Raw genomic sequence first — 27,020 nt, 5'->3', positions numbered from 1 at the left:
ACGTTTCAAGTTACCCACAACAACTGCTGTGGTCTCTTCCAAACTGCACACTGTTGGAGAGTTCTATGCTAAGAAAGAAGGGGATGACAATGTCTCAAAATCAATGAAGACAGAGTGATTTGAAACTGATTTGACATGTACCAGAAAAAGCAGTGGTTTCAACCAAGTTCTATTAATTGAAGACCACCTGAAAATAACTAAATAGAGTGGTCCATGTGAAAAGTATATCTGACCATGTTATATCCCAAATTAATCAACTGCTTCCTGTAATTACTTCAACTTTGAGGGTGTTTCTGAAGTACCAGTGTACTGACATTAATGGTATCTGTTCTGATTCAAGGGACAAATTATGCTGCAAAAGCATAAAACCAGACTACTGCCATTTGCCTCTGCAACCATCAACTTAAAACTTCTTCAGGATGCCAGCACACTCCTTCCAGAGGAGAGAACACAATGAGTTCTTTGCCTTCCTTCAAGTTCATCACTGCAGATACAGTAATTACTCACACTTGCAATTGCTTGGCCTTCTCTGGGATGAAACAGCAAACCATTAATGAAATCTGAATGGCCCTCTAAAACCTTATATTCATTTTTATCTTGATGATCTGAAATAAATAAACCTAATTTTCATATTAGCAACTGGAGTACAAAATTTGATTAGTGGAGGACATGATTCAAGACTAGTTTCTGGACTCCTATGCTATTAATAATGACTCTAACTATTAATATTTTATGCTATCAATAATTTATGGTGTTTAGCATTCAATTCTATGTCTTTTCTTCCTGACATGTACAATGTCAACAGCCAAATAAACACGGCCACTATAGTCAATTAGATTTATGGATTATCCACTATCAAAGGCATCATTTATTACTACAGGCACCATCCATAGTGTAGACAGCTTTTCATGTGGCATCTTGTTTCATATTTTATATTGAAACTCAAGAGAAGAAAACAGCCTTCTACTCAACAGTGCTATGGAACAGAGAAGGCATTGATGTATGTAGCCTTGAGTAAAGCTGCTCAAGTATCAGAGATCTGTTTAAAGGCAGAGAGAGATGCATGTGAATGATTATAGCTAAGATTAACACATCAATTATTTGCATAACTGTTCTTAAAGTTATGTATAAGATAAATACATATAAATCATTGGTGAAATTTATAATTTTTAGTTTTGCAAATAATGATTTTCATATAGTAGCAATAATAATACCTCCTACTACTTGCATTTTTTTATTTCATTTTTTTAAATTTGATTTTTTTCTTTTAAAATAAGGTCTTATACTATGTGATTGCCTCTACCTCCCAAGGGATATTACAGGCATATGCTACAATTACTCCTACTTGGGTTTTTTTTTGTTGTTGTTGTTTTAATTTTTGAGACAGGGCTTCTCTGTGTAGCCCTCGCTGTCCTGGAACTCACTCTGTAGTCCAGGTTGGCCTCAAACTCAGAGCTGCCTGTCTCTGTCTTCCAAGTGCTTGGATTAAATGCATGTGCCACTGTGCCTGGTTCCTACATGTAAAATAAAGGATGTGACAGTTTGATTCTTACATCAATCCTAACTAATAAAAAATATTATTCCCACTACACAGGTCAAGACATGAAGGCTGACCTACATATTCAAGATTAGACTTGTAAATCCCATGTCAGGAATAAAAAAATTCCCTCATCTTTGTGCACTGCTTTATAGCTTACATGAACACTTTTATATAAGTGTTTATATATATAAAACATGTTTTGAGTCTAATGTGATAAAGTAAAATAATATACTAATAGAGTAGAAATAGATTATAGACTTTAATAAAAACCAATCACAACCAAAAGAACACATAACAACAACAAAAAAATCTCACCAAATCCAACAAGTGCATATCACTATTTCGGACATCTTTTCCTGGGCTAAGGAGAAGACCGAAGCACCTGTTTAAAAGAAAAAGAAAAAGACTGATGTAAATTTTTGATAAAACTAATAACATAACTTAAAATAAAACCAATATTGTCATCATAATTATCTTTACCTGAGCTAAGCCAATTTTGTCTTTTATTATCACACACTAGAGATCAGCAGTATTAAAGATTTATGAGAGTGATTTCAAGAGTAAGAAACACTATGATAAGTACAAAAGAATAACCAAGAGGTCGATATACTTTACAGGTAAAATTTTAATAAAGTGTATGACTATTCTACTAGACAGATAAGAAAACAGAACTCCTATTTAAAGTAAACATAAAGGACATGTTTACCTTTCAATGGCAAGTTCTTTGTTAGCTGTTTGCTGCACACAGATGACAATCTTCTTATCGATACCCTGGCGCAGTTTAAAGCACTGTCTGTCCTTGTCTTTGGGAACAGCACTGTAAGAAGGCCAGCACTTTTCATTAATATTGCTAATAGTTATCTTCTCAGATACGATGATAACAAAGACCTTAAATTTCTGATTCTTTCCTCTGGTTCACAAGTAATAATAAAAAAGAAAAATAGAACTGAAAGCGAATCACAGGATGAAAAAATAATAATTTCTTATTGCCTAGGCATGAGAAGTTACTACTCTTAGGTAGTGCTGACCTTACATTAATACTAATGTTGTTGTTAATAAAACAAGAAGGGGGTTTATGGAGGGGAAACCAGGAAAGGGAATAACATTTGAAATGTAAATAAAAAAATCCAATTAAAAAATACCAGCTTAATAAAGATTAAAAAGCCACTTTACAAAAATAGTCACCTAATGTCCCATATACTCTCCAACTCTAGGAGCACTTTTCTCAAAGTTAACCGTGCCAGAGGTGACCAGCCATTATGCAGCAAGTCTTAATCATTTTAGAATACTAACTTAATGGCAACAGAACTATTGGTCGATAAAATAACGAGTATCTGAAAAGTGTTAAGTATTTATCACTTGGATGTTACCTTGAAGTGCATGTGCATTTGTGTTATTTGCCCATCTAATATTCTGTAACACTCATTACACAGCAAAGAATCCTAGCAAAGGAATCTACAAATGATAAACCCGTTCAAAGAAAAATCTTACACTCCAAACTGTTCAATACTTCTGGCAGACAGGCCTCATTTTCAGCTGTGTTTTAGGCTCTAACATTTAAAAATATAGTTTTCTGCCTGTATGTATGCCCACATGTCAGAAGAGGGCACTAGATCTCATTATAGATGGTTGTGAGCTACCATATGGTTGCTGTAAATTGAACTCAGGATCTTTGGAAGAGCAGAGCTCTTAGCCTCAGAGCCATCTCTCCAGATGACAATCTTCTTATCGATACCCTGGCGCAGTTTAAAGCACTGTCTGTCCTTGTCTTTGGGAACAGCACTGTAAGAAGGCCAGCACTCAGTAGTCTCTTATGGTCTAAGAATACCTCAGTATTCTCTTATGGTCTAAGAATAGTTAAGTGTAAGTAAACAATCTCTCTCAGCAGTCTGAAACACTGATGAGCTAAGTAAATTACAACTCAGAAGTACAGTGCTTGCCTAATATGCCCAGGGTTTACTATTCAGTGCCATATAACAATATTACTCAATAAAAGTCACCTGATGCATTAATAGGAAGCAAAATGGAAAGTGTAATCAGTGAGCATTCACTCTATTGACTACTGAGGGCCAATTTGTATTTCTCGTCCTGAAACTATGTTACCTTTACATTTAATCCTCACTGTATACCTTAAAGAGAGAGATTATCAAAACTTAACCTTGGGAAGCTGAGGCACAATTTTATCTGGTTGGGTTGCTTGAAAAGTTAAATGAGACCAAATCAATCAATCAAGCAGGCAAGTAAACAGACAGGCAAACAACAAGAACCAATCATTTTGAAAGTTTCTCAGGAGTAAGTTTTTATAAGTTGCTTTGTAATTATAACAATGTAAGACTGACTTCTTTTTCAAGTAATAAAACTGGCCACCAGATGGCATTGCAACTCCAAAGACAGCAGTTTCAGACAAAACTAGTCAGCTACTATCTCTTTTTCACTGGAAAGTGATTGTTAGAGATCACATATATTCTCATAATTTGATTTTAACCATTTGATGACATAGAGATCTGTATATGCAATTATTAATTATGACCACTCATTTTATGATCTGAGCTACATGGAAGAAAAAACAGTCATCTTGCAAACATAGTTCAACTTTAGATACAAAGGATTTGCATGTAGCCACTGTATTTTACAAATAAGGAAATTATACACTGGAGAGGGAATGAACTTCAAAATGGCCACACTGTTAAAAGTAGCAGCAATTAAACAAAAAATTTAATGTTTATTTCAGTGTCCTTCCTGTTATTCAAAGAAATATTTTACTTAAAACCAAACCAGCCAGGCATGGCAGCTCAGACTTATAATCTCAGCCCGTGGGAGGCTAACACTAGAGGGCTACTATGAATTTGAGGCCGGCCTGAGCTTCATTCTGAGGTGGGATTTTTTTGGTGGTGGTGGTGGTGGTGGTGGTGGTGGTGGTGGTGGTGGTGGTGGTGGTGGTGGTTTTTTTGGTCTCCACTGGTTTTTCAAGACAGGCTTTTTTCAGATTAGCTGTGATTGCCCTGGAAGTCACTGAAGACCAGGCTGTTAGGCTGGCCTCAAACTCAGAGATCTGCCTACTTCTGTCTCCCAAGTGCTAGCTTATATTCTGAGTTCTAAGCCAGCCTGGGCTACACAATGACTTTCATTCTCAAAGGATAAATGAATGAATTAATAAAGACAAATTGTGCTGGATAGTTTCATGTCAACTTGACCCGAGTGGAAGTTGTGAGCTAAAATTGTATGAGGAAACCTCAATTAAGAAAATGGCTCCATAAAATCTGCTATAGGCAAGCCTGTAGGACATTTTCTTTGGTGACTTATGGGAAAGGGTACAGCCCATTGTGGGTGGTGCCACCCTTGGGCTGATGGTCCTGGGTTCTATTAGAAAGCAGGCTGAGTAAGCATGAGGACCAAGTTAGTAAGCAGCATCCTCCATGGGCTCTGCCTTAGCTCCTGCCTCCAGGTTCCTATTCTACTTGAGTTCCTGTTCTGACTTCCTGGAGTAATAAAAACTGTGATGTGGATGGGCTAGCTGAAAAACCCTTTCCTCCCCAAGCTGCTTTGGTCACCATAGCAACAGTAACCCTGTCTACTTAACTTTGGCCATCTTGGGACATAATTTTTATCATCTGTCAGTCAGCCATTCTGACTTAAAATAATATAGTAAAAGATACTCATAAGATGAACTTTTTTAATGCTTTAAACATTATCACTGTAGCTAGACAGTGGTGGCGCATGCCTTTAATCCCAGCATGTGGGAGGAAGAGGCGGTGAACTCTGTGAATTCGAGGCCAGCCTGGGCTAAAAAAGAAACCCTAAAACCAAAAAAAAAAAAAAAAAAAAAAAACCAAAAAAAAAACAAACAAACAAAAAAAAAAAAAACCCAAAACAAAAACAAAACCTTAAAATAAAATAAAAAAGATTATAAATCTATCTTTTGTCCCTTTATTACTGCCATCAACTTACTCCCTGTAGTAGTATCCATTTTAAGTATCAAATGTATCTAATCTGACCTAGTTTGTTCTGTACCACAAATAATAGTGTACTAAAATTCAGCAAAATAAATAATTTGAGATGCTCTACCTAAAATAACCTTTACCATCATCTTCTTTTATTTCTAAAGACACAGAGAAGGTAAAGATGTCGCTGTCAGGAGTCTGTGGTGCAGCTGTGGCTGAGAGTGGGGTCTGCTTGGCAGAGCGGCGGAAGGCGGTGGCAAAACTGTAAAGTATCCGGCTTACCTATAAGCAGACATGTCAGGAAATTGGCTGTTATCATTAAGACAGAAAACACTCTCCCGTCAGTGACTCACGAAAGTATTTGCTGCTAGATTTCCTTCACATGAAACAAGCAAAATCAACTTTTAGGGATACAGCTCAGAACAGCAGTTGTTTTTGTGTGTGTGTGGGGCGGCAGGGGCGGGGGGTGGTACAAAAGGGACCATTCCCGAATGCTAGGCATGCTCTGTCTGTTGATCTGGGAAGCGGTAGACTCATCCAGGCTGCTATTGAGGAGGTCTGCACTTTATACAGAGTCCGTTTTGGGGTCAATGAGTGATGCAGCAGGTGAAGGCATTTCTGGAGCAAGCCTGCTGACTGGAGCTGGATCCCTGAAACACCATACAGTGGAAGGAGAGGACCAATGCCAAGTTGTTAACTTGTGTACAACATCATGTACACAAACATGCAATTATAACAAATATCTAAAAATAAATAGAAAGTACTTTATTAAGGTCAAATGTTTATTTACTTGGGAGAAGGTCTTTCCCTTACAGATTTTTTTAGTCAATTACCTACTTTGTTAGGTTTCTAAAACAAAATCATCAAAAAGAAATAATAAAAAAAAAAAACCAAAGTTAAAAATATTAGAAACCTAACAAAAAAGTCCCTAAATGCTAGAATTTATGTAAAAACAATTTAATAACCAAGCATGGCTTGGTTTAGGACCAAGGTCTAACAAGTTTAGGACCCACTCGTAACAGAACAACTTGCAAACGTGTCCCTGTTTGGATAAGTGTGTGAATCTATTCCAACCAAGAAATCACACCCTCTGCTGCACTGTATGTGCAAAGGCACGAGTGTTCACATGCTTACTGGAGCATGTGAACGTACGTACACAGGTGTGCTCACTGATGTATATGTTCACGGAGGTCAGAAGTGCAGTTGGGTGTCTTTACCTATTTTCTATTTTTTTGAGGCAGAGTCTCTTATTGAACCTGGAACACTGTTTAGGTTATAATGGCTGGTCAGCAAGCCCAAGGACCCACCTATGCTGGGGTTATTGACATGTACTACTATGACTAGCTTTTTAGTGTGGGTGCTGGGAATGGTATTCAGGTCCTCATGTTCGTGCAGCAAGCATTTAATTTACTGAGCCATCTCCCTGTCCTGTGGCACTTGTAGCAACAGAGAAAGTGGTGAAATCTCATTTGCATTTCTCTTTTTTGAAACCTTCCTGGACATGAAATCAGTACCAGGACATTGAGAGGTACACAGGGAATCCTGTCTCGAAACAAAACAAAACAAAAAACTTACAGCTTCTTGTATTTCACAGCGAAAGACATGTATCCTGAAGAGCTCTGCGTTGTAGTGACTTTCAGTGAATGCAAAACAGTCACTTTCAGGAGTCCCATCATGCCCTCTAACACAGAAGAGGATTTTGTAGATAGGGTAGTTTGCTATTTCAGTGTTTATTTGAGGATCTAAAAGTCTACCCAGACAAAAAGGGAAGAGATTAATTATGAGCAACTTGTATTTATATTAGGACTTTATTTATTTTTATTGTCTATTCATTATATTTTAATATATATATGTATATATATATATATAAATTTGTTATATTAGTATTAGGATATCTGTCCAGAAAGATGATTATATAAGTCACTTTTAGTATAGTAGCCATGTTGATGTGATATATGTCACATGTGAATGTTGAGGTTACTCATCACATAATTCCATGATACAAAATCTAAACAGTTATATGCTTGAGAGAGACATGCAGAAAGGTATTAATATCAGCATATCTGATTCTTTTTGTTTGTTTTTAGTTTTTTTTTTTTTTTTTTTTTTTTTGAGACAGGGTTTCTCTATGCAGTACTGGCTATCCTGGAACTCACGCTGTAGACCAGGCTGGCCTCTGGTGACATGTGACAGCTACAATATTATAGACACTGTTCAGAGCACTGAATGTTTCTAAGAGTACTGAAAAACATAGAAATCGCTGACCAGAGGATAAACTGGGTCAATTATTTCTACATGCGACAAAAGCAGTAATAATAGGGAGGCTTTTGATCCACTAAGTGTATTAGGAATCTATCCTAAAGAAATAAAAGATCCAGCGAACTACCCACTTATAAAGCACTGAAATGCCTATACAATAACTGATACTAATATTAGTACTTTCCTCACTATAAAACTAAATGGAGTAATTTCACTGCGAGCAAAAATGTTGACTGAATCATAGATCTATGTATACATATATTCACAAACACATACACAGACATACACATATACACTATATCATTTTAGTATATACTGTGTTCCCAGATTCATGTACAAAGCAGCTGCTGTTACTTTAGGAGGCAGTAAACCCTTTGAACAATAGGTCAAAGCTAGAGGAAATAGGTCACTGGGGCATGCCCATCTTTTCTCAGCCACTTTTTGGTTTCTCTGCACTGAATGGCTCCCATAAGGTAAGTTTACCTCAACCAAGGCCTTTTGCTGTGATATATTGCTTCATCACACCTAACGACTTGGAACAGCTGATCTTAGACTGAAACCTTTGAAACTACTTGTCAAAATGAATACTTCCTCTTTTTAATCATTCAGTGAGCATAGTTATACACAAGTTATACACAAAGAGTTTTTTTGTGTATGTGAGACAGCTTCAATGTTGTTGCTCTTGAGACATTTATAACCGTGTGTGTGTGCTCACACAAGCCTAAGTACAAGCAAGTGAGAGATTGTAAGACACATTTACCCACAGAGATTCACTGACTTACTGGCCTGGAACTTGCTAAGTAGGCTAGGCTGTCTGGCCAGTGAACCCTAGCAATACACCTGTCCCTTCCTCTCCAGCACTGGGATTATAAGAGTCACAATGCTTTGAATTTATATATCCCTGTGATAACACAGCGATTCCCCCAGCCTGTATAAAGAGTATGGATGAGGGGCTGGAGAGATGGCTCAATGGTTAAGAGTAGTGACTGCTCTTCCAGAGGTTCTGAGTTCAGTTCTCAGCAACCACATCGTGGCTCATAACCATCTGGAATGGGATCTGATGCCCTCTTCTGGTGTGTCTGACAACAGCTACAGTGTACTCACATACATAAAAATAAATAAATCTTTTTAAAAAAAAAAAGTATTGATGAGCCAAGATTTTGACTCTGTTTATCAAGAAGAAAGTAAAATTAAGAGGGTTTTTTTTTATTTTTGTTATTTTTCTGAAACACATTTTCTATAATTATTCAGCAATTTTGTTTTTAACTGGTTGGTAGCAATCATCTGACTTGGTTATCTTTGATTAGTTTGAATTAGTATAAGCAATACCCATTTCTAGGACTTCTCTGGTCTCTGATTTCATTTCTCATTTTAAAAAAGAAGGGGACATCTTTCATGGTTACTATGGTTCAACTATCCCTAAGTCATTTACGTCTAATACTCCACTGAGGATTGGGATGTGAGCATTTTTTTCATGAGGGTTGCAACTCAAGAAGAGTCGTATGGCACACAGGATTTCCCAGTGCTTCCTTGTGCCAGAGCACTCAACAGGGCCAGTCTTACCTCACAGTTCCTTCAGATACATTCGGCACTGAGAGGGTTACATCCAGAGAAATCTGACACTGACTTCTCAAGATAGACATCATCCTCAAGGCTTCCACTTCACTCCGGGGAGCATTTACTGAGGCACAGCCTAAGTAAGTTAGTTTATTGAAAACTACACTATCCTCATCAGCCACTGGTGTGAAAGGACTTGACACTTCAGAATCTGAAAGAAACAGAAAAAATAATAGTGTTGATAAGAACAGCAAGCATGTCAGTGTGAGCAATCTACACTAGAACTCTAATACCACGATTTTTACAAAGTGAAGTTAATTACAAACCAAAATGCGACCTAAGAGTCAGATATGACTCCTGATTCCATCTCCTTACTGATTTTGATTTTATAATTTATCTTTAAACCAAATATACGTGTAGTATCCAAGTATTCTGAAAGTGCTGATGTCTTCTGGTTGCAGCTACAATGTTTCCAACACACTGCTAGCTTCTGCATTACCTCCTTTAATGCCAGTTCCAAGTTAATGAGCTCTTCTTGCAGATGAGCTTGCATACCTGCTCTGTATCCTTCCATTTTCAACTTGCTTTCTGAGAGATTATGCCTGGAGCAAACATCTATTGCTAACACCGTCATCAAAATTCTTCTTTCCTGGAAAATTTGGTTGTTTCTGATTTTCTGAAACAAGGTTTTATACTAATGGCTGGATTTGAACTCATCATAAATTTCCTGGAAGACTCTGTAAGCCACCTGAAAAAAGGATAGACTTCCTTCTCAGTATCCTATAACTACTGTTTTTAATTCTTTGTTGTAATAGAAATACAGTTAGAGGAAAAATCAGAACGTCATATTCATCTGACAACATCTCAAATCTAGAATATGGAGCTGTACAGCACTTACAATGGTTTTCATTCTGTTCTTGAATCTAGTACTGAACAGAAGACACACAAGTATTAAAAACAATAATCTTAAGTTACACAAGCAATGTAGTATCCTAACCTCCTTGTCCAGATTTCACTGGCAGGCTCATCTCTGGTTTCTGAAGCCCTACCAGGGGCACAGGATTAATGGTGGATGAAGCTGAGAGCTGATTAGAAAGAGGCCCATCTCCTTCCCCATCCAGGTGTGACCTTTCCATCCCTGGCTGGTCGTCCATGGGAGGATCCATCAGCACATCTGCTAGCTCTTTCTGAAGCTGCTGTTCACTCCCATTCCCTACAATCTAAGCACAAATACATGCAATCAGCAAAATGAGAGGCCAGGACTAGTTTGAGTTCATGTTTTAAAGCAAAGTATCACCATTTCTTTAATTATAAGGATATCTTCTGAATTTTTTTAAATGGATGATCTGCAACAAAGACCACAGATGCTGTTTTACATAAAAAATACAACGAACCTAAAAGTACTGTTCATAAATAGGTAACATACCAACATTAATATTGTCTTTTTAATAGCTTTTCTTAAAGAAATGTTCTCCCTTCTAAAAGTTAAAAGAAACGTCAGCTACAGTAAAGTTTCACATAAATTTTATGACTACTCCTATAAATAAGTCTCCTTTATTTCTGGGAAGACTTACTTGATATGAACTGGCCTTCAAAGTGCTGAGACATATGAGTAAAGCGGTCAATGGAGGGCTGAGGAATAAAAGCACTGTATTCCAATAATGACTTACTTTATTTATTTATTTATTTTTCTGTTTCTTTTGGGTTTTACTAAGTTATATTGTGGGCTATAATAGTTTATCATTTAGTTGGTCATAAAAGGAAGTGAGCAAATCCAAGTAAGACTGTTCAACGTTTAAAAAAAAAAAAAAACAAGGGGCTGGGGATTTAGCTCAGTGGTAGAGCGCTTACCTAGGAAGCGCAAGGCCCTGGGTTCGGTCCCCAGCTCCGAAAAAAAGAACCAAAAAAAAAAAAAAACAAAAAAAAAACAAAAAACAAGTAACAAAACCAAGTATTGCTACTGGTTACTCACGAAATACAAAAAATAATGATGATGATGATGATAATAATAAATTTAGAAAAAGTTAAAAGACCATGCTGCATTAGAGGATATTTTGAAGGCAACATCACCAGATATTTATGCTTATCATACTTTTTAGCTCTGGAATCTTCAGCTCTTTATCTCCTTAGGGCCTGTTTGGCCTGAATGCCTGTCTAGTGCTCAGAGAGGCCAAAATAGGTTGGCAAAGTCTCTGAATTAAAGTTACAGACAAGCTGTGAGCCACCATACACCCGTATGGTGGGAATCTAACCTGGGTCCTCAGCAAGAATAGCCAGAGCTCTTAACTGCTAATCCATCTTTCCAGCCCTCCTTATTATCTGTAGTATTTGATGTCATTGTTATACACACATCTGTTCTGAAGCATGATGTTGTATAATTTGTTGGTCATAGCACAAAAGACTACTTTGAAACAGTTCATTTGGTTTGGTTTTTGTCTCTGTAGCTCTGGCTGGTCTAGAAACACTGCAAGTTAAATTCAATGGTCATTGACTAGAAGTTTCTGTTGTCTGCTTGTTGTTTACCATTGTTGTTTTTGGTTGGAAACTTAGACACTGTAGACAAGATGTTATACTGACTCAGGATCCTGATGAGCCCACTTCAGGACTTCTTATTTATATCTGTTGACAATGAAGACACAGAGCTGTTTTATGGCTCTCCAGTGCCTAAGGCAGAACTGTGAGTCACTGCTCTGGAACTAGGAGTGGGAAGACGACCATCCCGAACACCATTTTCTTTCTATTTTATTAATTTTTTCCATACAGTATGTTTTGGTACCATTCCTTCATTCCACCCTGGCCATCTTCTTGATTATGCAAGTCTGTAGAGCAGACATAGTTTTTTGTCTGTCAGGTAAGAGAGGAAGAACAAGATGGGGATGCTTTTTTTTTTTTAAGACTTTATTTATGTCCCATTACAGATGGTTGTGAGCCACCACGTGGCTGCTGGGAATTGAACTCAGGACCTCTGGAAGAGCAGTCAGTGCTCTTAACCGCTGAGCCATCTCTCCAGCCCTGGGGATGCTTAAAGTAAGAGATTCTTACCAGAGTTTCATGATGAAGACTTTTCATGTAAGACTTTAACATTCGTTTTTCTTTTTGTTTTAATAATTGTCATAGTGTTTCTGGGGAGTAGGCTATGCTGTCATGATGGAAGTTGCTCTTAGCAAGTTAAGCTTTTTAAAATGTAAATTAGATCATATTCCTATTCAAAACTTCCAAAACTGGTAAAATTTAGAACAAAGTTCAAGTTTGCTACTAAGCTCCAACGGAAGCAAGCATGCAAGAGGCTTGCCAGTCTTCAGGTCAGGATACTCTGTTGGAGCCTCCACCCTTTTGGTGTCTGTATCTGCTGCTGCCTTTGGAAATCTTTCCTGTCTTCTACAGTTTTCTTCATGTCATTCAGACTCACCAGAAACGGCACCCTCCGCCTTCCTGTTCCTGTTCTCCCCCGCCATCTATCTTTTTAAAAACAATAAAAACCAAAACAAAACAAAAAACAGGGTTTCTCTGTGTAACAGGCTTGGCTGCCCTGGAGCTCACTTTGTAGATCAGACTGTCCTCAAACAAGAGATCTGCCTGCTTCTGCCTCCTGAGTACTGGGAAAAGGGAACAATCCTGAAGTTTAAAAAGTTTATACCATAAAGAGTTTTGATGGGGCTTTTAAAAAATGTAATATGCTAATCAAAATAAAAATCCTTAAAATAAAAAGTAACTCATTAAGTATACACAAAATTCAACACCATTGTAAAGTGTATCAATCCTGTGTTCTCCCCAACATACTCTTTTATTAGCTCCAAGTTATACACAAGGTTTAGCAAGTCACATTTAGGCTGTCAAACTTTACCTTGAGTCCCGTCTTCTCATCATCACTCCCATTATTTGTAGATGGTGTCTCATCTCCTTGCCTGGAAACCAAGACAAAATCTTCACTATTAAGAGTGGACACTGAGTCTGAAGAGACACTGATTTTTCCAACAGAGGCCTTGTCATCCATAACTCAAGAATGAGGCTCAACTCATGAATGGTTAAAATTTTTTAAATGCCTGAAAAACACAAACCATAAAGATTCATATAAAATGTCTGCCGCATATTTAGTTATGCTCTTAAAAAAAAAGCTTTTCATTCATTCTGATAAGGACATTCTGTGCTATGTAGGTCAAGGTATTTCAGATTCCATATAATCAAAACACTCCTTTCACAATAACCCCACCTACTTATAGGGCTGCCTTTGGCACATATTGCAACTCAGGTCTTGGCTTCCAGAAGAAAAGACAAACTCAACAGTACTCTGGCCTTTAATTTGTAATGCTTTATACATAAATGAAGTTAAAACACTTGGTTATTGTATAAGTGTAATAATTACGTTTCCTAACATTATCAATACTGAAATTTAAAGTACTAGGATGGTATAGCAAACTATATTTCACATTAATACAAAGAGATAAATTCAAGACAGAGAAAGCAGACAAACTACAACTGGGAAATATTCTCTATTAAAAATTGAATCTTCCTATATCTTAATTTCTTAGACTTAAATCAATATAAATATGATAAAAAGAAACAGCTACAGCTCTGTGCTCACCACATCAATGAAGCTAAGTGTTTAACCTTCCCAACTGAAGTGTTGGCTTACACTTTGGAATTTTTTAAAGATTATCATTTTATTTGTGTGTGTACACATGTGTGCATACCAGGAGAGGGCTTCAAATCCCCTGGAACTGAAGTTGATGATGGCTGTAAATTACCATATAGACACTGAGAACTGAATACAGATCCTCTCCAGGAGCAGTAAATGCTCTTAACTACTATAAGCCATTGCTCCAACCTGGGCTTTGAATTTTTAATTGAATATATACTGACTAAGCACACATTATATTTTCTCTTCTAAAGCTTAACCAAAATGCCTATCATTTAGAATTGCACCATTCCTAAGTTTAAGCAGAAAAACAAAAAACACCAATAATATTGAACATAAGGAAATAGCAACCCCAAGGAAAATCATTTAACCAGCTAATGACACAGACAAGGATAAACTCTATTCTGGACATCCTGTTGTCTTTTAGTAATTCTTCTCCTGCTTAAAGATTAAAGACTGAGAACCAAACAATGTCCATGCCTTTAATCCAAGCACTCAGAAGGCAGAGGCAAGTGGATTTCTGTGACTTTTGGGTCAGCCTGGTCTGCAAAGTGAGTTCTAAGACAGCCAAGGCTACACACAGAAACCTTATTTTGAAAAACAAAAACAAAACAAAAACAAACAAACAAACAAAAAAAAGAAAGAAAGGAGAAAACAAAGACGGACTAGACACTCTGGAGTTGGAATCAGGCAGATCTTTGTGTTTTCCAGGACTGCCTGGTCTATGTAGTGGAGTTCTAGGCCAGCCAGAGCTGCACTGGTAGACTCTGTTTCAAGAAATAAATAGAATATAATTTACAAGACCAAATATAAATTTATAGTTAGGAAGGGTAGAGTGATGCCCAGTCATAATCCTAACAGGATGACAAAGCAGGGGGATGGTTGTATGTTTGAGGCCAGACTTGGGTATGTAGTAAGTCCCTGTTACAAAAATGATCAAATGAGGTGGCTAAGAGCATAGTATAATGATTAAGAGCACTTTCAGTTCCTGCAGAGGACTCAGGCTCTCTTTTTAGCATGCATATGGTAGTTCATAATCTACAACTCCTGTTCCAGGGGACCCTGTGTTTTCTGGCCTTTGTGGGTACCAGGCACATATATGGTGTACATACATAATATAGGCAGACAAAACACTCAAAAATATGAATCAAATTTTTTAAAAATTAAAAAAAAAAAAAAACCTCAAAGAATACATAGTACAAGACTGAAAATTACCCAGTACTCAGGAGGCAGAGGCAAGCAGATCTATAAGTTTGAGGCCAGTCTGGTCTACAGTTCAAGTTTCAGGGTAGCCAAGACTACAGAAATTGACAAGTATTTTTAAATAGTCTTCTGAAAATCCAAAAGAAAGATGTTTTCATTCATCCACTGAATGGATGCAAGTTAAACATCTTTAAGGTAATCTTAGGAAAATAAATCAAAACTTTAGCAGAGAGACAAATTTATACAGCCAAATAGATGTAGATTTAGGGTACCAAATTAAGAGACATGTTGGATAAGCATTAACCTAGAGCTTTGCTGAGACTACAGACCAGTACCTTCAGGATTTGACTTAGTAACTCCACCCTACAGTGGTTTCCTGGCTTCTGAACATGATCAGCCCCAATTAGCCTGTTCCCTCTACTTTCAGGAGTTTCTCAGGTGACTTGTCCATTTTTACTTGAGTCAAAGGCATTGCTTCCCTTACTGATGTCCCCATTGCAGTCAAAATTTTTGTTTTAACAATATGCTGCTTTTTAATGTTATGGTGAATGTACCTTAATTTAATCTTCACACTGCTATTTTACAGATAACAAAACAATCATGGGTGAGGTGGTGTAGTTTGGTCAAAGTACTGTAACTGACAAAAACTATACTGTTATCTATAGGTCCTAAAGAGCTCTATTAAGACAAACATGCCTGTTCAATGTCTAATGCCTCAATGCTGAGAAGTTTCTTTTAGAGCTTGTATTTTAAGTTAGTTTTCATGCTGAATTAATCTACGGTCTATTTTAAATTGAAGCTAATAGTGCAACAATAGCAGAGGCCTAGGAAAACTGTCTAAAACTATCATTCAGCAGGAATGTGGTTTATTGAAACACTACACAGGAAAAGAGACTCCTTCTCTCCAGTCTCCATTGATAGGAGGTAAGAACCTTCCCAGCATCCACCACAAAGAGGCACCACAGAAAGTGATATATACTTCTGGTGTGTGTGTGTGTATATATGTATGTATGTATGTATGTATGTATGTATGTATGTATGTATATGTGTGTGTGTGTGTATGTGTAGGTATAATGTTACAGCTTTATCTTAAGATACTATAGACTAATTTTTTCTCCAAAATTCTGTTTTCATCAGTTATAAGACACCTCTCCATTATTTAATATATTTTATTCTTTTGCTTTTAAATACCATGTAAACTGAAACCCAAGCTTCTTTTCCTATTTCATTAATGGCTGTTACCTTTAGCTACTAGAATAATGTAGATGTTTAAATGTTTATTAAACAAGTAGGATAAACACCAGATAAAGAGAAAAGACATGGGTACCCAGTGAGAAGGTAACACTATTTACATTTTATTTGGGGAGATGTAGGAGGAATGTAGACAGGTCTTGTTATATAATCCAGGCTTGCTTCAAACCTATGACCACCTGAATGCTGTTCTTATCTGTGACAGTAAAGCTTGCAATTTGAAGCTAGGAAAAATCCAAATTAGAATACTAGACCTAGGGTTGAGGTTATAGCTTACTGGAACATCACTTGCACAGCATATGAGAGATGCAGTTTGATCCCCCTGCACCAAAACAATAAAAAAAAAAAAACTTACCACACATCAATTATACTATGTACACTGGTTATACTACTCCTTAATTATTCAGTCTAATTATACACCTTCTGTAAGAGAAATGATATATCTATGTCACAGAGCTACTGTAAATTGAGTAAGGGCTTTATGTGAAGATATACATATATATATGTATATACATACAAAATATTATATGCACTCAAATATTAAAGCTTTTTAAAATTCATTAGCTAATTTAAACAATCTAATTTAGACAACATATTACTGAAAGAAAACATACAGACTTCTTAATTGCACATTTATTGAGAGTTGGTCTATTGCTATGTACTGTAATGTTAAATACTGGCCCTGGCTGCCTCAGGGACAAGAGAATTCTCACTTATATCAAGTAATGCTATGACCTTTCTCTTTAACTATTGGTTGAATAAAGATGCTGACAGCCTATAGCTGGGCAGAGGAGAGGTAAGTGGGGTTTCAGCTCCTGGGCTTGGGGTCTGAAGAGGACCTGAGGAGACAGGAGGAGAGACAGAAGGTGGAGAAAGGAAAAGCCACCATGGGGTAAGTGAGTCATGAAAACATGGCCTGGAGGTCTGGGTGTTAATCCTAGATGGAACATGGCAAGAATGATCCTTTCTACATGCTTGGTCCAGGGAGTGGCACTATTTGGAGGTGTGGCCTTGTTGCAATAGGTTGTCACTGTAGGCAATTGAGTCCTATGTTGCTCAGGCTGGCCACTAATTCACTTTGTGGCACAGAATAACTATGACACCACCACACCCCTGCACCCTTCTGGGAATACAAATGGTGCAACACCTGGTTTATAAAGTGTTATGGACCAAATCCCAAACTGCATGCATGCCATACATGGACGTTATGAACAGAAATAAAGCCCCAGGCCTCCCATCTCTATATAATATACACGACATGAGCACCGTGTCATGGTGTTTGGTAGACACTAAGCCTAGTTACCTGAGTTCCTGAGTTCTATTCCCAAAACTAATGGAAGAAAATAACCAACTTCAGGAGTCATCCCTCTGACTTCTACATGCATCGTGGCTCCCTCCACACACAAATCAAATGAATCTAACTCTCACTGAATGAAGATGGACATTCATTCTCAATCTCTTATAGATTCCATTAGTGTATTTTGAAGGAAAGTAGTACTTACAATAAGAACTATTAATATTTTCTGGATACAAATTAAAAATTTGTATTGTTTCTAGTTTCTAAAAGTAATCTTACCTAATAAGAGTGAATTTACTTGTGGACACCCATGGTGGTACAGGCCTTTAATGTCAGCACTTGGGAGGCAGAGGCAAGTGGATTTCTGTAAGTCTGAGGCTAGCTTGGTCTACATAATGAGTTCCAAAACAGCTATGTATGGCTATATAGTAAGACCTTGTCATAAAAACCAACCAAACCCTGACTTCCGAGCTAGGTACAATGGCTCATACACAATAGTCCCAGTTATTCAAGAGGCTTAGGTAGAGGACTACCTGAGTACAGGGTTTGAGCTAACATGGATAACATCCCACCTCCCGAAACAAGAAACCACAAAATTTAAAAAGCAACACCTCCAAACATTTTCTTTTTCACTCTTATTAAATTTTCCCTTTTAGAAAACTATACACAGATGCCAGGAATTGTGGCTCATCTCATTATACACTGATACTACTTATACCTATCTTTTCTCTGAGTTCCACATAAGCATTTGTGTTATTGTTTCTATCTTTCTATTCACTATCAACTGTCTGATACCCTCATCTATCCTTCTTCTAAAAGTCTCACTCTCTAGAGCACTTGTTCTCAACCTCAACCTTCCTAATGTTGTGACCCTTTAATACAGTTCATGTTGTGCTTACCCCAACCATAAAATTATCTTCATTACAACTTTGTAATTCTAATTTTGCTAGTTATAAATCATAATGGAAATATGTAAATGTAGTTTTCAGATGGTCTTAGGTGACCCCTGTGAAAGGACTGTTTAACCCCCAAAAGGGGTCTCGACCCACAGGATGAGAACCTCTGTTCTAGACTCTCTAGTTGTTAATTTCTGAGTTACAGAATTTCTAAATATTACATATGATCCTATAGCTAATCCTTCTCCACTTTCCTCAAAATCCCTGTTAATTCCTGAGTGGAAATAGAATGAGGGATGGTGAAGTGGTTCAGGGGATAAAGGTACTTACTGCCTTACCTGAGTACTTGCATTGATCTCAGGAACTTACACGGTGGAGAGAACAGACCCTAAAAACTAGTCATCTGACCACCTCCATGCATGCATAAAATAAGTAGATAGATAGATAGATAGATAGATAGATAGATAGATAGATAGATAGAGCGAGCATGTACATGGTACACAGACATGCATGCAGCTTCTCCTTTGGCATGTTTAATTGTGATGTTTAACAGACACTCTTACAGTTTAAGATGACACTTTAACAAATTCTCTAATGAAAACAAAATAAAAATAAAATGGGCATGGAGAGATAGCTCAACTGTTACAAACACTAGCTGCTTTTCCAGGGTACCCTAGTTTCAATTCCCAACACCCACCTGATGACTCACAGCCATCTATAACTCCAGTTTTGGAGGACCTAATGCCCTCCTCCTGCTTCAATGGTATATATGTAGTACACAGGCATACATGGCAGGCAAAACACCCACACGCATACAAATTTAAAAAATTTAAGTAGAAAAAATAAACAAAACCCAATAACTTTGAATCACTTAGTCTTCAAAGTCTTGAGCCCAGCTATCATTTTCATCTTACCATACAATCAAATCATACCACAATCAAATCTTTCATATAGTTTACTAACTTTTAGGCTCTTAAGTCTTTGTACATGGTGGTTCCTAAGTAAGGAATGTGCCTCTATTTCCCCAGTGAGCTTTTTCCCCCCCAATAAAATTTAATGACCTAGTTAAGAAGTCAGTCCTTCATTTTCCTTCTAAAATGTTCATTATTTCCTGCTAGTGCTTCTAAGTTCTTTTGTTTGCTTTTACGTCTTAACGCAAGAATTATGGTATATACTCTATTTACTAGGTAGTCATTGTAGAAGTAAATATTAACTATAAACCCACTGGAAATACATGGTCACAATGCAGTATACCTGAACTATTTGTGGGCAAGAGACTATGTTTTATTTATATTATCTTCATATGCTTGCTTACTAGAAAAGCTCAGTAAAGTTGATTGATTGATAGATAGATTGCAGACTGGTAAAACCATTCTGGAAATCAGTCTGGAGGTTCCTCAGAAAATTGGACATTGAACTGCCTGAGGATCCAGCTATACCTCTCTTGGGCATATACCCAAAAGATGCCTCAACATATAAAAGAGACACGTGCTCCACTATGTTCATCGCAGCCTTATTTATAATAGCCAGAAACTGGAAAGAACCCAGATGCCCTTCAACAGAGGAATGGATACAGAAAATGTGGTACATCTACACAATGGAATATTACTCAGCTATCAAAAACGAGTTTATGAAATTCGTAGACAAATGGTTGGAACTGGAAAATATCATCCTGAGTGAGCTAACCCAATCACAGAAAGACATACATGGTATGCACTCAATGATAAGTAGCTATTAGCCCAAATGCTTGAATTACCCTAGATCCCTAGAACAAAGGAAACTCAAGACGGATGATCAAAATGTGAATGCTTCACTCCTTCTTTAAATGAGGAAAAAGAATACCCTTGGCAGGGAAGGGAGAGGCAAAGATTAAAACAGAGACTGAAGGAACACCCATTCAGAGCCTGCCCCACATGTGGCCCATACATATACAGCCACCCAATTAGACAAGATGGATGAAGCAAAGAAGTGCAGACCGACAGGAGCCGGATGTAGATCGCTCCTGAGAGACACAGCCAGAATACAGCAAATACAGAGGCGAATGCCAGCAGCAAACCACTGAACTGAGAATAGGTCCCCCATTGAAGGAATCAGAGAAAGAACTGGAAGAGCTTGAAGGGGCTCGAGACCCCATATGTACAACAATGTCAAGCAACCAGAGCTTCCAGGGACTAAGCCACTACCTAAAGACTATACATGGACTGACCCTGGACTCTGACCTCATAGGTAGCAATGAATATCCTAGTAAGAGCACCAGTGGAAGGGGAAGCCCTGGGTCCTGCTAAGACTGAACCCCCAGTGAACTAGTCTATGGGGGGGAGGGCGGCAATGGGGGGAGGGTTGGGAGGGGAACACCCATAAGGAAGAGGAGGGGGGAGGGGGATGTTTGCCCGGAAACCGGGAAAGGGAATAACACTCGAAATGTATATAAGAAATACTCAAGTTAATAAAAAAAAAAAAAAAGAAAAGCTCAGTAAAGTTGATTGGTTGATACACCACCTTCCAAATCCATGTATTCCTCACTTATGCATTCAACTAAGGATCAAAAATATATAAAACAAAATCACACCCATACTCAACATGTACTTGCCCTCATAGCACCTAAAAATGCAGCATTAACAAAAGTATTTACATTGTATCAAGTATTCTAAGAGATCAGTTAAAGTATGTGGGAAAAGCAAGGCTGTCCAGATAATATGCAAATACCAATTTCACAAGGGTCTTTGACTCTTATACACTGTAAGATACTGGGGAACAACTACTGCATGAGTGTAATTGTTAGGTATAGTAATAGGAAGACAAATAATCAATACACTACACTATATGCAAGTACTTGGAAATATTGCTACAGAAGACTAATAAAAAACCCAAATCCAACAACAGCACATTCTTTTGAGACAAAAAATCTCATGGCATAGCCAGTCCCATCTGGCCTTAAAATCCTAGGTCCTTATCTCAGCCTCCAGGGTGCTAGGATTACCCCAGCTACTACCCTAGATCAGCTCTGACTCTATCAAAACCTCAAATGTCATGGCCAAGAAGACAGTTAAACAACACTGAGCCTCAAAATATACCCTGGGATTCCTATGGACCATGCACACTCATCACCTCCTTCTTACTTCCCACCATTTTTCATTGCTCAGTAAGTAAACTGTGTTGTCCAATAAGCAAAAGAGTCTAGCTTTATGGATCTTAAGGAGGATACTTAAAGCACCTTGTAAATCTAAAAAGAAAGTAATATGTATTAATTACTAAGTGCCAATTTTAGGCCCATCGTGGAACTAAAAAGCACTCAAACACATTATTGTCAGTGCCACACTAACCTTGTTAGATGGACATTAACTTTGTAAGACAGACCAAAGCTAAGATAGGTTGGGCAATTTGCTTTAGTTCACAGAGAAATTATGAAACTTGGTGCTAAGCCAGGCACCTAGGTGTTCTGCTCTTTTCTGAGCTGCATCTCACTCCTTGGTGATCCTATTTCCATTCTTTATGTATTCCAGCCTGTCCTCTGTGCTGCTCTCAGTTATATTCTTCTAAAATTCAGTTCTGGTTAAGATTACTTTCGGTTCAGGAACTAAAACACAAAGTAACAAAACAATACTCAAAGATGCTATAAGGCCAATTCCCACAGTGTTTTTATCTTTTAAAGTAAAATAAGTAATGGTAGATGGGTCAGCAGCAAATGTCATTAATTGCCATGACAATCAAGAGGACCCAAATTCAGATCCTTTTGGCTCATTTTAAAGAAAAGAAGCCAGGCAATGTGGCATGTGCCCATATCCCCAACACCAGGGTGTGGGTCAATGAGAACACTGAAGCTCACTGACCAGGTAACTAACTGATGGGCTTCAGGGTCAGCAAGAGAACCTACCTTAAAACGTGAATGCAAGAAAGCAATGAGGACAAACCCCGGTGTTCACCTCCAGCTTCCACAGGCACATGCAAAACGCAGACCCAAAAACCCCAGTAAGGGTCTATTCTACAGTGGGCTCAGTGGCAGAGCACAGGCTTGGCACATGTGAGGCTCTGGGTTTGGTCCCCAACACTAAAACTGAATAAGCAGAGTAACAAGGAAATACACACATTTGTCTTTGCTCTCTGCATTGTCAGTTTTAAACTTGTTTTTCTTGCATCAGTTTTCCCATGCATTTCTCACAGCCTACCCACTGAAAAGGGCACCCCACCCCCATCTTTAAAAATATAGACTATTTTCCACCACTATGGCTAAACAATAGGTATGACTTTGTTTAAAATCTGACTCTTAACTTAGGGCTGTTGCTTTGAAGTTAAGTGAAATAACAGGATCATGTGAAAGTAAGCCTCATTAACTGCAGCTTAAATTTAAAAACAAAAAGACATCTCGGGTATACTTGAAATTAAAATTAGAAAAGAAAATTAAAAAATTCTAAAAGTTCATGAGAAAAAAAATTTTTTTTCTAAATGTTCCACAAGTTGCAATCCTTTCTACCATCACAGTCAAATATAAATGTGCCACAACTTCACCGTCTGAGACATGTTTAAGTGTCAGGTTCTGTGGCACTAAGCCCATCCACACCGCCACCATCTAGGATTTCTCTCATCTCTAGTCTCTTGCAGCCATCATTCTTTCTTCTGTCCATGACTGTTGTACCTCTTAGGCAATGGATTACAGAATATCTATCTTTTTTTTAAGGTGAATTCTTTCATTACAATAATGTCATCAAAGTCAATGTTGTAGAAGACATGCATCACTTTTATTTTTAAGAAAAAGGATTTGTTTAAAGACTTAATCACAAGACTCAAATATAAATTTATTTATCTATATCACCAAGGCTAACATTCTGAAAATTCACAAATCGAGAGGCTAGAGAGAAGGCTCATCAGCTAAGAGTATTTATTGTTCTTACAGAGGATGTGGTTTGGGATCCCAGTGCCATATCCTCTCACATCCCCTGGACACCTTCTTCTGTCCTCTATAGGGACCAGACGGGCAATTAAACAATGCCCTTACAAAATGAATATAAAAAAAATAATGCCTACAGAAAGTCAATATTTTCATTTTCTAATGAGTAATCAAGCCTTCTTGTTTATCTAAAAGTAATAATGTAATAGATTAAAAAAAATCAGTAAGACTTAAATTTTGATTTTTTTCCTTAAAACCTTACACAATATTGTGATTTTAGCTATGTAAAATAAGGGGACAGAATCCTATTATTTTATGAATTATCTAAGAAAGGAGAAAACACCAGGTACTTTACAATATTAAGTAGGTCCATTTTAATCAATGGAGAAAGTGAATCTCAAATTTATTGAGTAGCTTTATCTCTAATCATATATTAAATTAAGTCTAAGATTTGGGGATATCCATGTCTTTCTCTTGTAACAGTTAATAATCCTCCCACTATACCTCGATATGACAATTTTTTACCTGTGTTCATTAGCTGAATGCAATAATGCTGATACTGAAGGTATAAAAGGCCAAAATGGTCTTCTGATGTTCCTATGGCTACTTCAGAAAACTAAGTTTTCTTCTCTCTACAACTCTAAATATGCTGCTGGCTTCAGACCACTTCAAAGCAGTATCTCTAAAACTAAATATTTAAATTGCTATTTGAAAGCCATTTCACAATAGCCAGAAACAATAGGAAAATTAGCTTAATATTAATGAATTATTGTCAAGGTCATTTTATTCTTCCAAGCTCTACTAGCAAATTTTTTCATTTTTTTCTGAACAGATTTTAGAAGCATAATATAATTTACATAACATAATTTAACACTGTATAAATATAAAAAAACAAATGCTTTAAAGTACTGCAAGGCCTTTCAAAAAAATTTTTTACCCTTTTAGTTAGTCAACATAACTCGTCCTTATGCATAATTAAGAAAATTAATCTATTACATTTAGAATATCCACCTAAAGAGATCTGAAACGTCTGATCATTCACCTCCCTTTACTGACTGTGAACTTAATATCAAGCAAACAAGTCATTCTGTAGAAGGCTAAAACCTAAGAGCAATGTAACAAAGTTTCTCTTTTCTGTAAAACTTGTTTTTTCAGAGGACTATGTTGAAAGCAGACCAATAATGTTTGAATGTCTGGTCAATATTGACAAAGGGATGTGTACCAAGGACATGATAGGGAGTTTATTAGCATCTCACACTACTATAAAAGGCATTTGTATAAAAAGATACAAAATTCACAAATATTTAACTTCCATTCATGTATTAAATCTATCTGAAAAAAACCTTATCTTAAGACCAAAACTAGAATATTGTTAAGCAAAGGACCGATTAACTATTAGCATTTCAAGATTTGACAGAAACCGGCCTTTTTTTTTAACCTCAATATACAGAGGATGTAATAGGTATTTCACTACAATAGATAATAATTTTTCTTCTGCAAGTAATCAGAGGTCTAGACACAAAAAAATGTCCTGTGACGGGCTGGAGAGATGGCTCAGTGGTTAAGAGCACTGACTGCTCTTCCAGAGGTCATGAGTTCAATTCCCAGCAACCACATGGTGGCTCACAACCATCTGTAATGAGATCTGATGCCCTCTTCTGGCCTGCAGTCACATATGCAGACAGAATGCTGTACATAAAGTAAATAAATAAATCTTTAAAAAAAAAAAAAGTCCTGTGTCATTGAACAGTTCATTAATCAGGACACCTTCAAAGAACTGAGCTCATTACAAAAATATTAAAATTACTGGCCATTTCCATATACACTGTACATGTACTCAACATTTAGTCTAATGCACTTACTATACTTCTAACATCCCCAGAGCTGAGTTGGCCATAGTGGCTCACTTTTAATCAAGTCCAGCTCTTGAGGGGCAGAGGCAGGTGGATCCTTTTGAGTTCAAGGCCAGCTGGACTACATACTGGGGTCCCGCACAGCAAAAGCTACATAGTGTGACTGTGAGACCCTATGTCAAAAAACAACAGCAACAACAAAACCCCATTCTCAGTCTGCATAACTCAAGACTCATCCTTAGAAGTAGATCAAGACTGTACACTGTAGGTTGTAATTCCCAAAATGGATAATGGGAAATGAGAAGAGAATGCTCAAAAATAAATTACTGTTAAACTTTGAGTAACACTATGTTAAATTTATCACAGAAACTCATAGTTAATATAGCATAAAAAGTCCAACAAAAGCTTCCAGTGAGATGCCTTTTAGTATTTCCAGCAACCAACAGAAGACCAGGGCTACACTGACCTAGAGAGAGACTACTGGCTTGTGATGTAAGTACTGATCTGATAAGTTCTTAACCAGAAATCCTTAACAATTATGCATTGGGTCCTTAGGAAAGTACAAACCCCTAAATTTGGCAACATAGCTATACTATTAAAATCTACTGTGATATTTTACTGTCAAGGTAATACTATTTAGCAAGCATCATGAACTTACAAGACAGAATTGGGGTTTGATTTTACTTTAGTTACTGAAAGAAAGGATGGGAGTATTAGGCCTCACAAAACTCTTACTCTGAAGAAGAATCTTCAGAGTATTATGGTAAATGTTGATAGAGAAAGGAAACCTCCAAGCCAGACTGTATAAAGTAACATGTTCATGTGCTGTTCACTTCCATATTCGGTCAGTTTTTGCACAAGAAACAAGGCTTTTAAGAGTCATCAACAGTGGCTGCAATCTAAGTGTAAATACCCATTCTAATATTGATTTGCTTACATTTTTTAAAAACACTAACAATACCAGGAGAGGACAGAAGTAGAGGAGGATGGCCATGTAACCAGTTTGTGAAAAAAACAAAATCAAGAAAACATTCCTAAGCAGTTTTAGGTGAGATAAGATTTTCCTTTTGGAAATTTACATGGGTATCTATTCTTTATTTTTGAAATTTCTTTCCTCAGGATCTAACTATGAATAATTGGTTTAAAAAGAGAAAACAATACATACAAAGTACCAAAATGATTTAGGTACATGGTTAAACAAGGACCTGAAGATGAATGTTTTAATTCCAGAAAAAGATTGACTCTTGTCTATTTATTTATTTACTTGCTAAAAAAAAAAAATCTAATGATATACCTGAGAAGTTGCAAAGATGGGCAGCCTGTCATAACATTAGGATATGAGTGTTCTCATGAAAATACTCAACATTAGCCCCAATTTAAACAAAATAATCCCTCAAAAGTGACTTGTTATAACAATTACTAGGGAATTATCTTTAATAGTAGGTTTTATCTAGCTGGAAATTTACTAAAGAAAATGACTTTAAAAGTTCACTTATTTAGAAAATCATGCCTCCATTGTGGATAATGTGCACAATACACTTCTCAATACGAAGGAGAAAAGGGAAGAATCCCATATTTAAGAGTCACACTAGGGGCTGGAGAGATAGCTCAGAGGTTAAGAGCACTGTCTGCTCTTCCAGAGGTCCTGAGTTCAATTCCCAGCAACCACACGGTGGCTCAAAACCATCTATAATCACGTCTG

General features: G+C 37.1%; 1 protein-coding gene and 1 long non-coding RNA gene across 7 annotated transcripts in view; one reads left to right on the top strand and one right to left on the bottom strand.

Moving 5' to 3' along the window:
* Positions 1-637, top strand: part of LOC147995439 (uncharacterized) — a 39,134-nt gene extending 38,497 nt beyond the window's left edge. The window contains exon 5 of the long non-coding RNA XR_015684293.1: positions 341-637. This is a non-coding gene — a long non-coding RNA (uncharacterized LOC147995439). The remainder of the gene's footprint in view (positions 1-340) is intronic.
* The window catches only part of Rabgap1 (RAB GTPase activating protein 1), a 118,074-nt gene that overhangs the window by 80,766 nt on the left and 10,288 nt on the right, over positions 1-27,020 (bottom strand). For 4 of the 6 annotated variants that reach the window (NM_001107841.1, XM_087652777.1, XM_087652778.1 and 1 more), the window contains 7 exon segments: positions 1,856-1,922; positions 2,247-2,357; positions 5,606-5,763; positions 7,057-7,231; positions 9,304-9,508; positions 10,295-10,517; positions 13,142-13,340. In NM_001107841.1, coding sequence (NP_001101311.1) covers positions 1,856-1,922; positions 2,247-2,357; positions 5,606-5,763; positions 7,057-7,231; positions 9,304-9,508; positions 10,295-10,517; positions 13,142-13,291 — 1,089 coding nt within the window. In that variant the 5' untranslated portion in view covers positions 13,292-13,340. 6 annotated transcript variants of the gene reach the window in all.

Source organism: Rattus norvegicus, chromosome 3, assembly GCF_021556685.1.
Source record: "Rattus norvegicus strain SHRSP/BbbUtx chromosome 3, alternate assembly SHRSP_T2T, whole genome shotgun sequence".
NCBI classification, from domain to species: Eukaryota; Metazoa; Chordata; class Mammalia; order Rodentia; family Muridae; genus Rattus; species Rattus norvegicus.
This window is presented reverse-complemented; position numbering and strand designations above follow the sequence as displayed.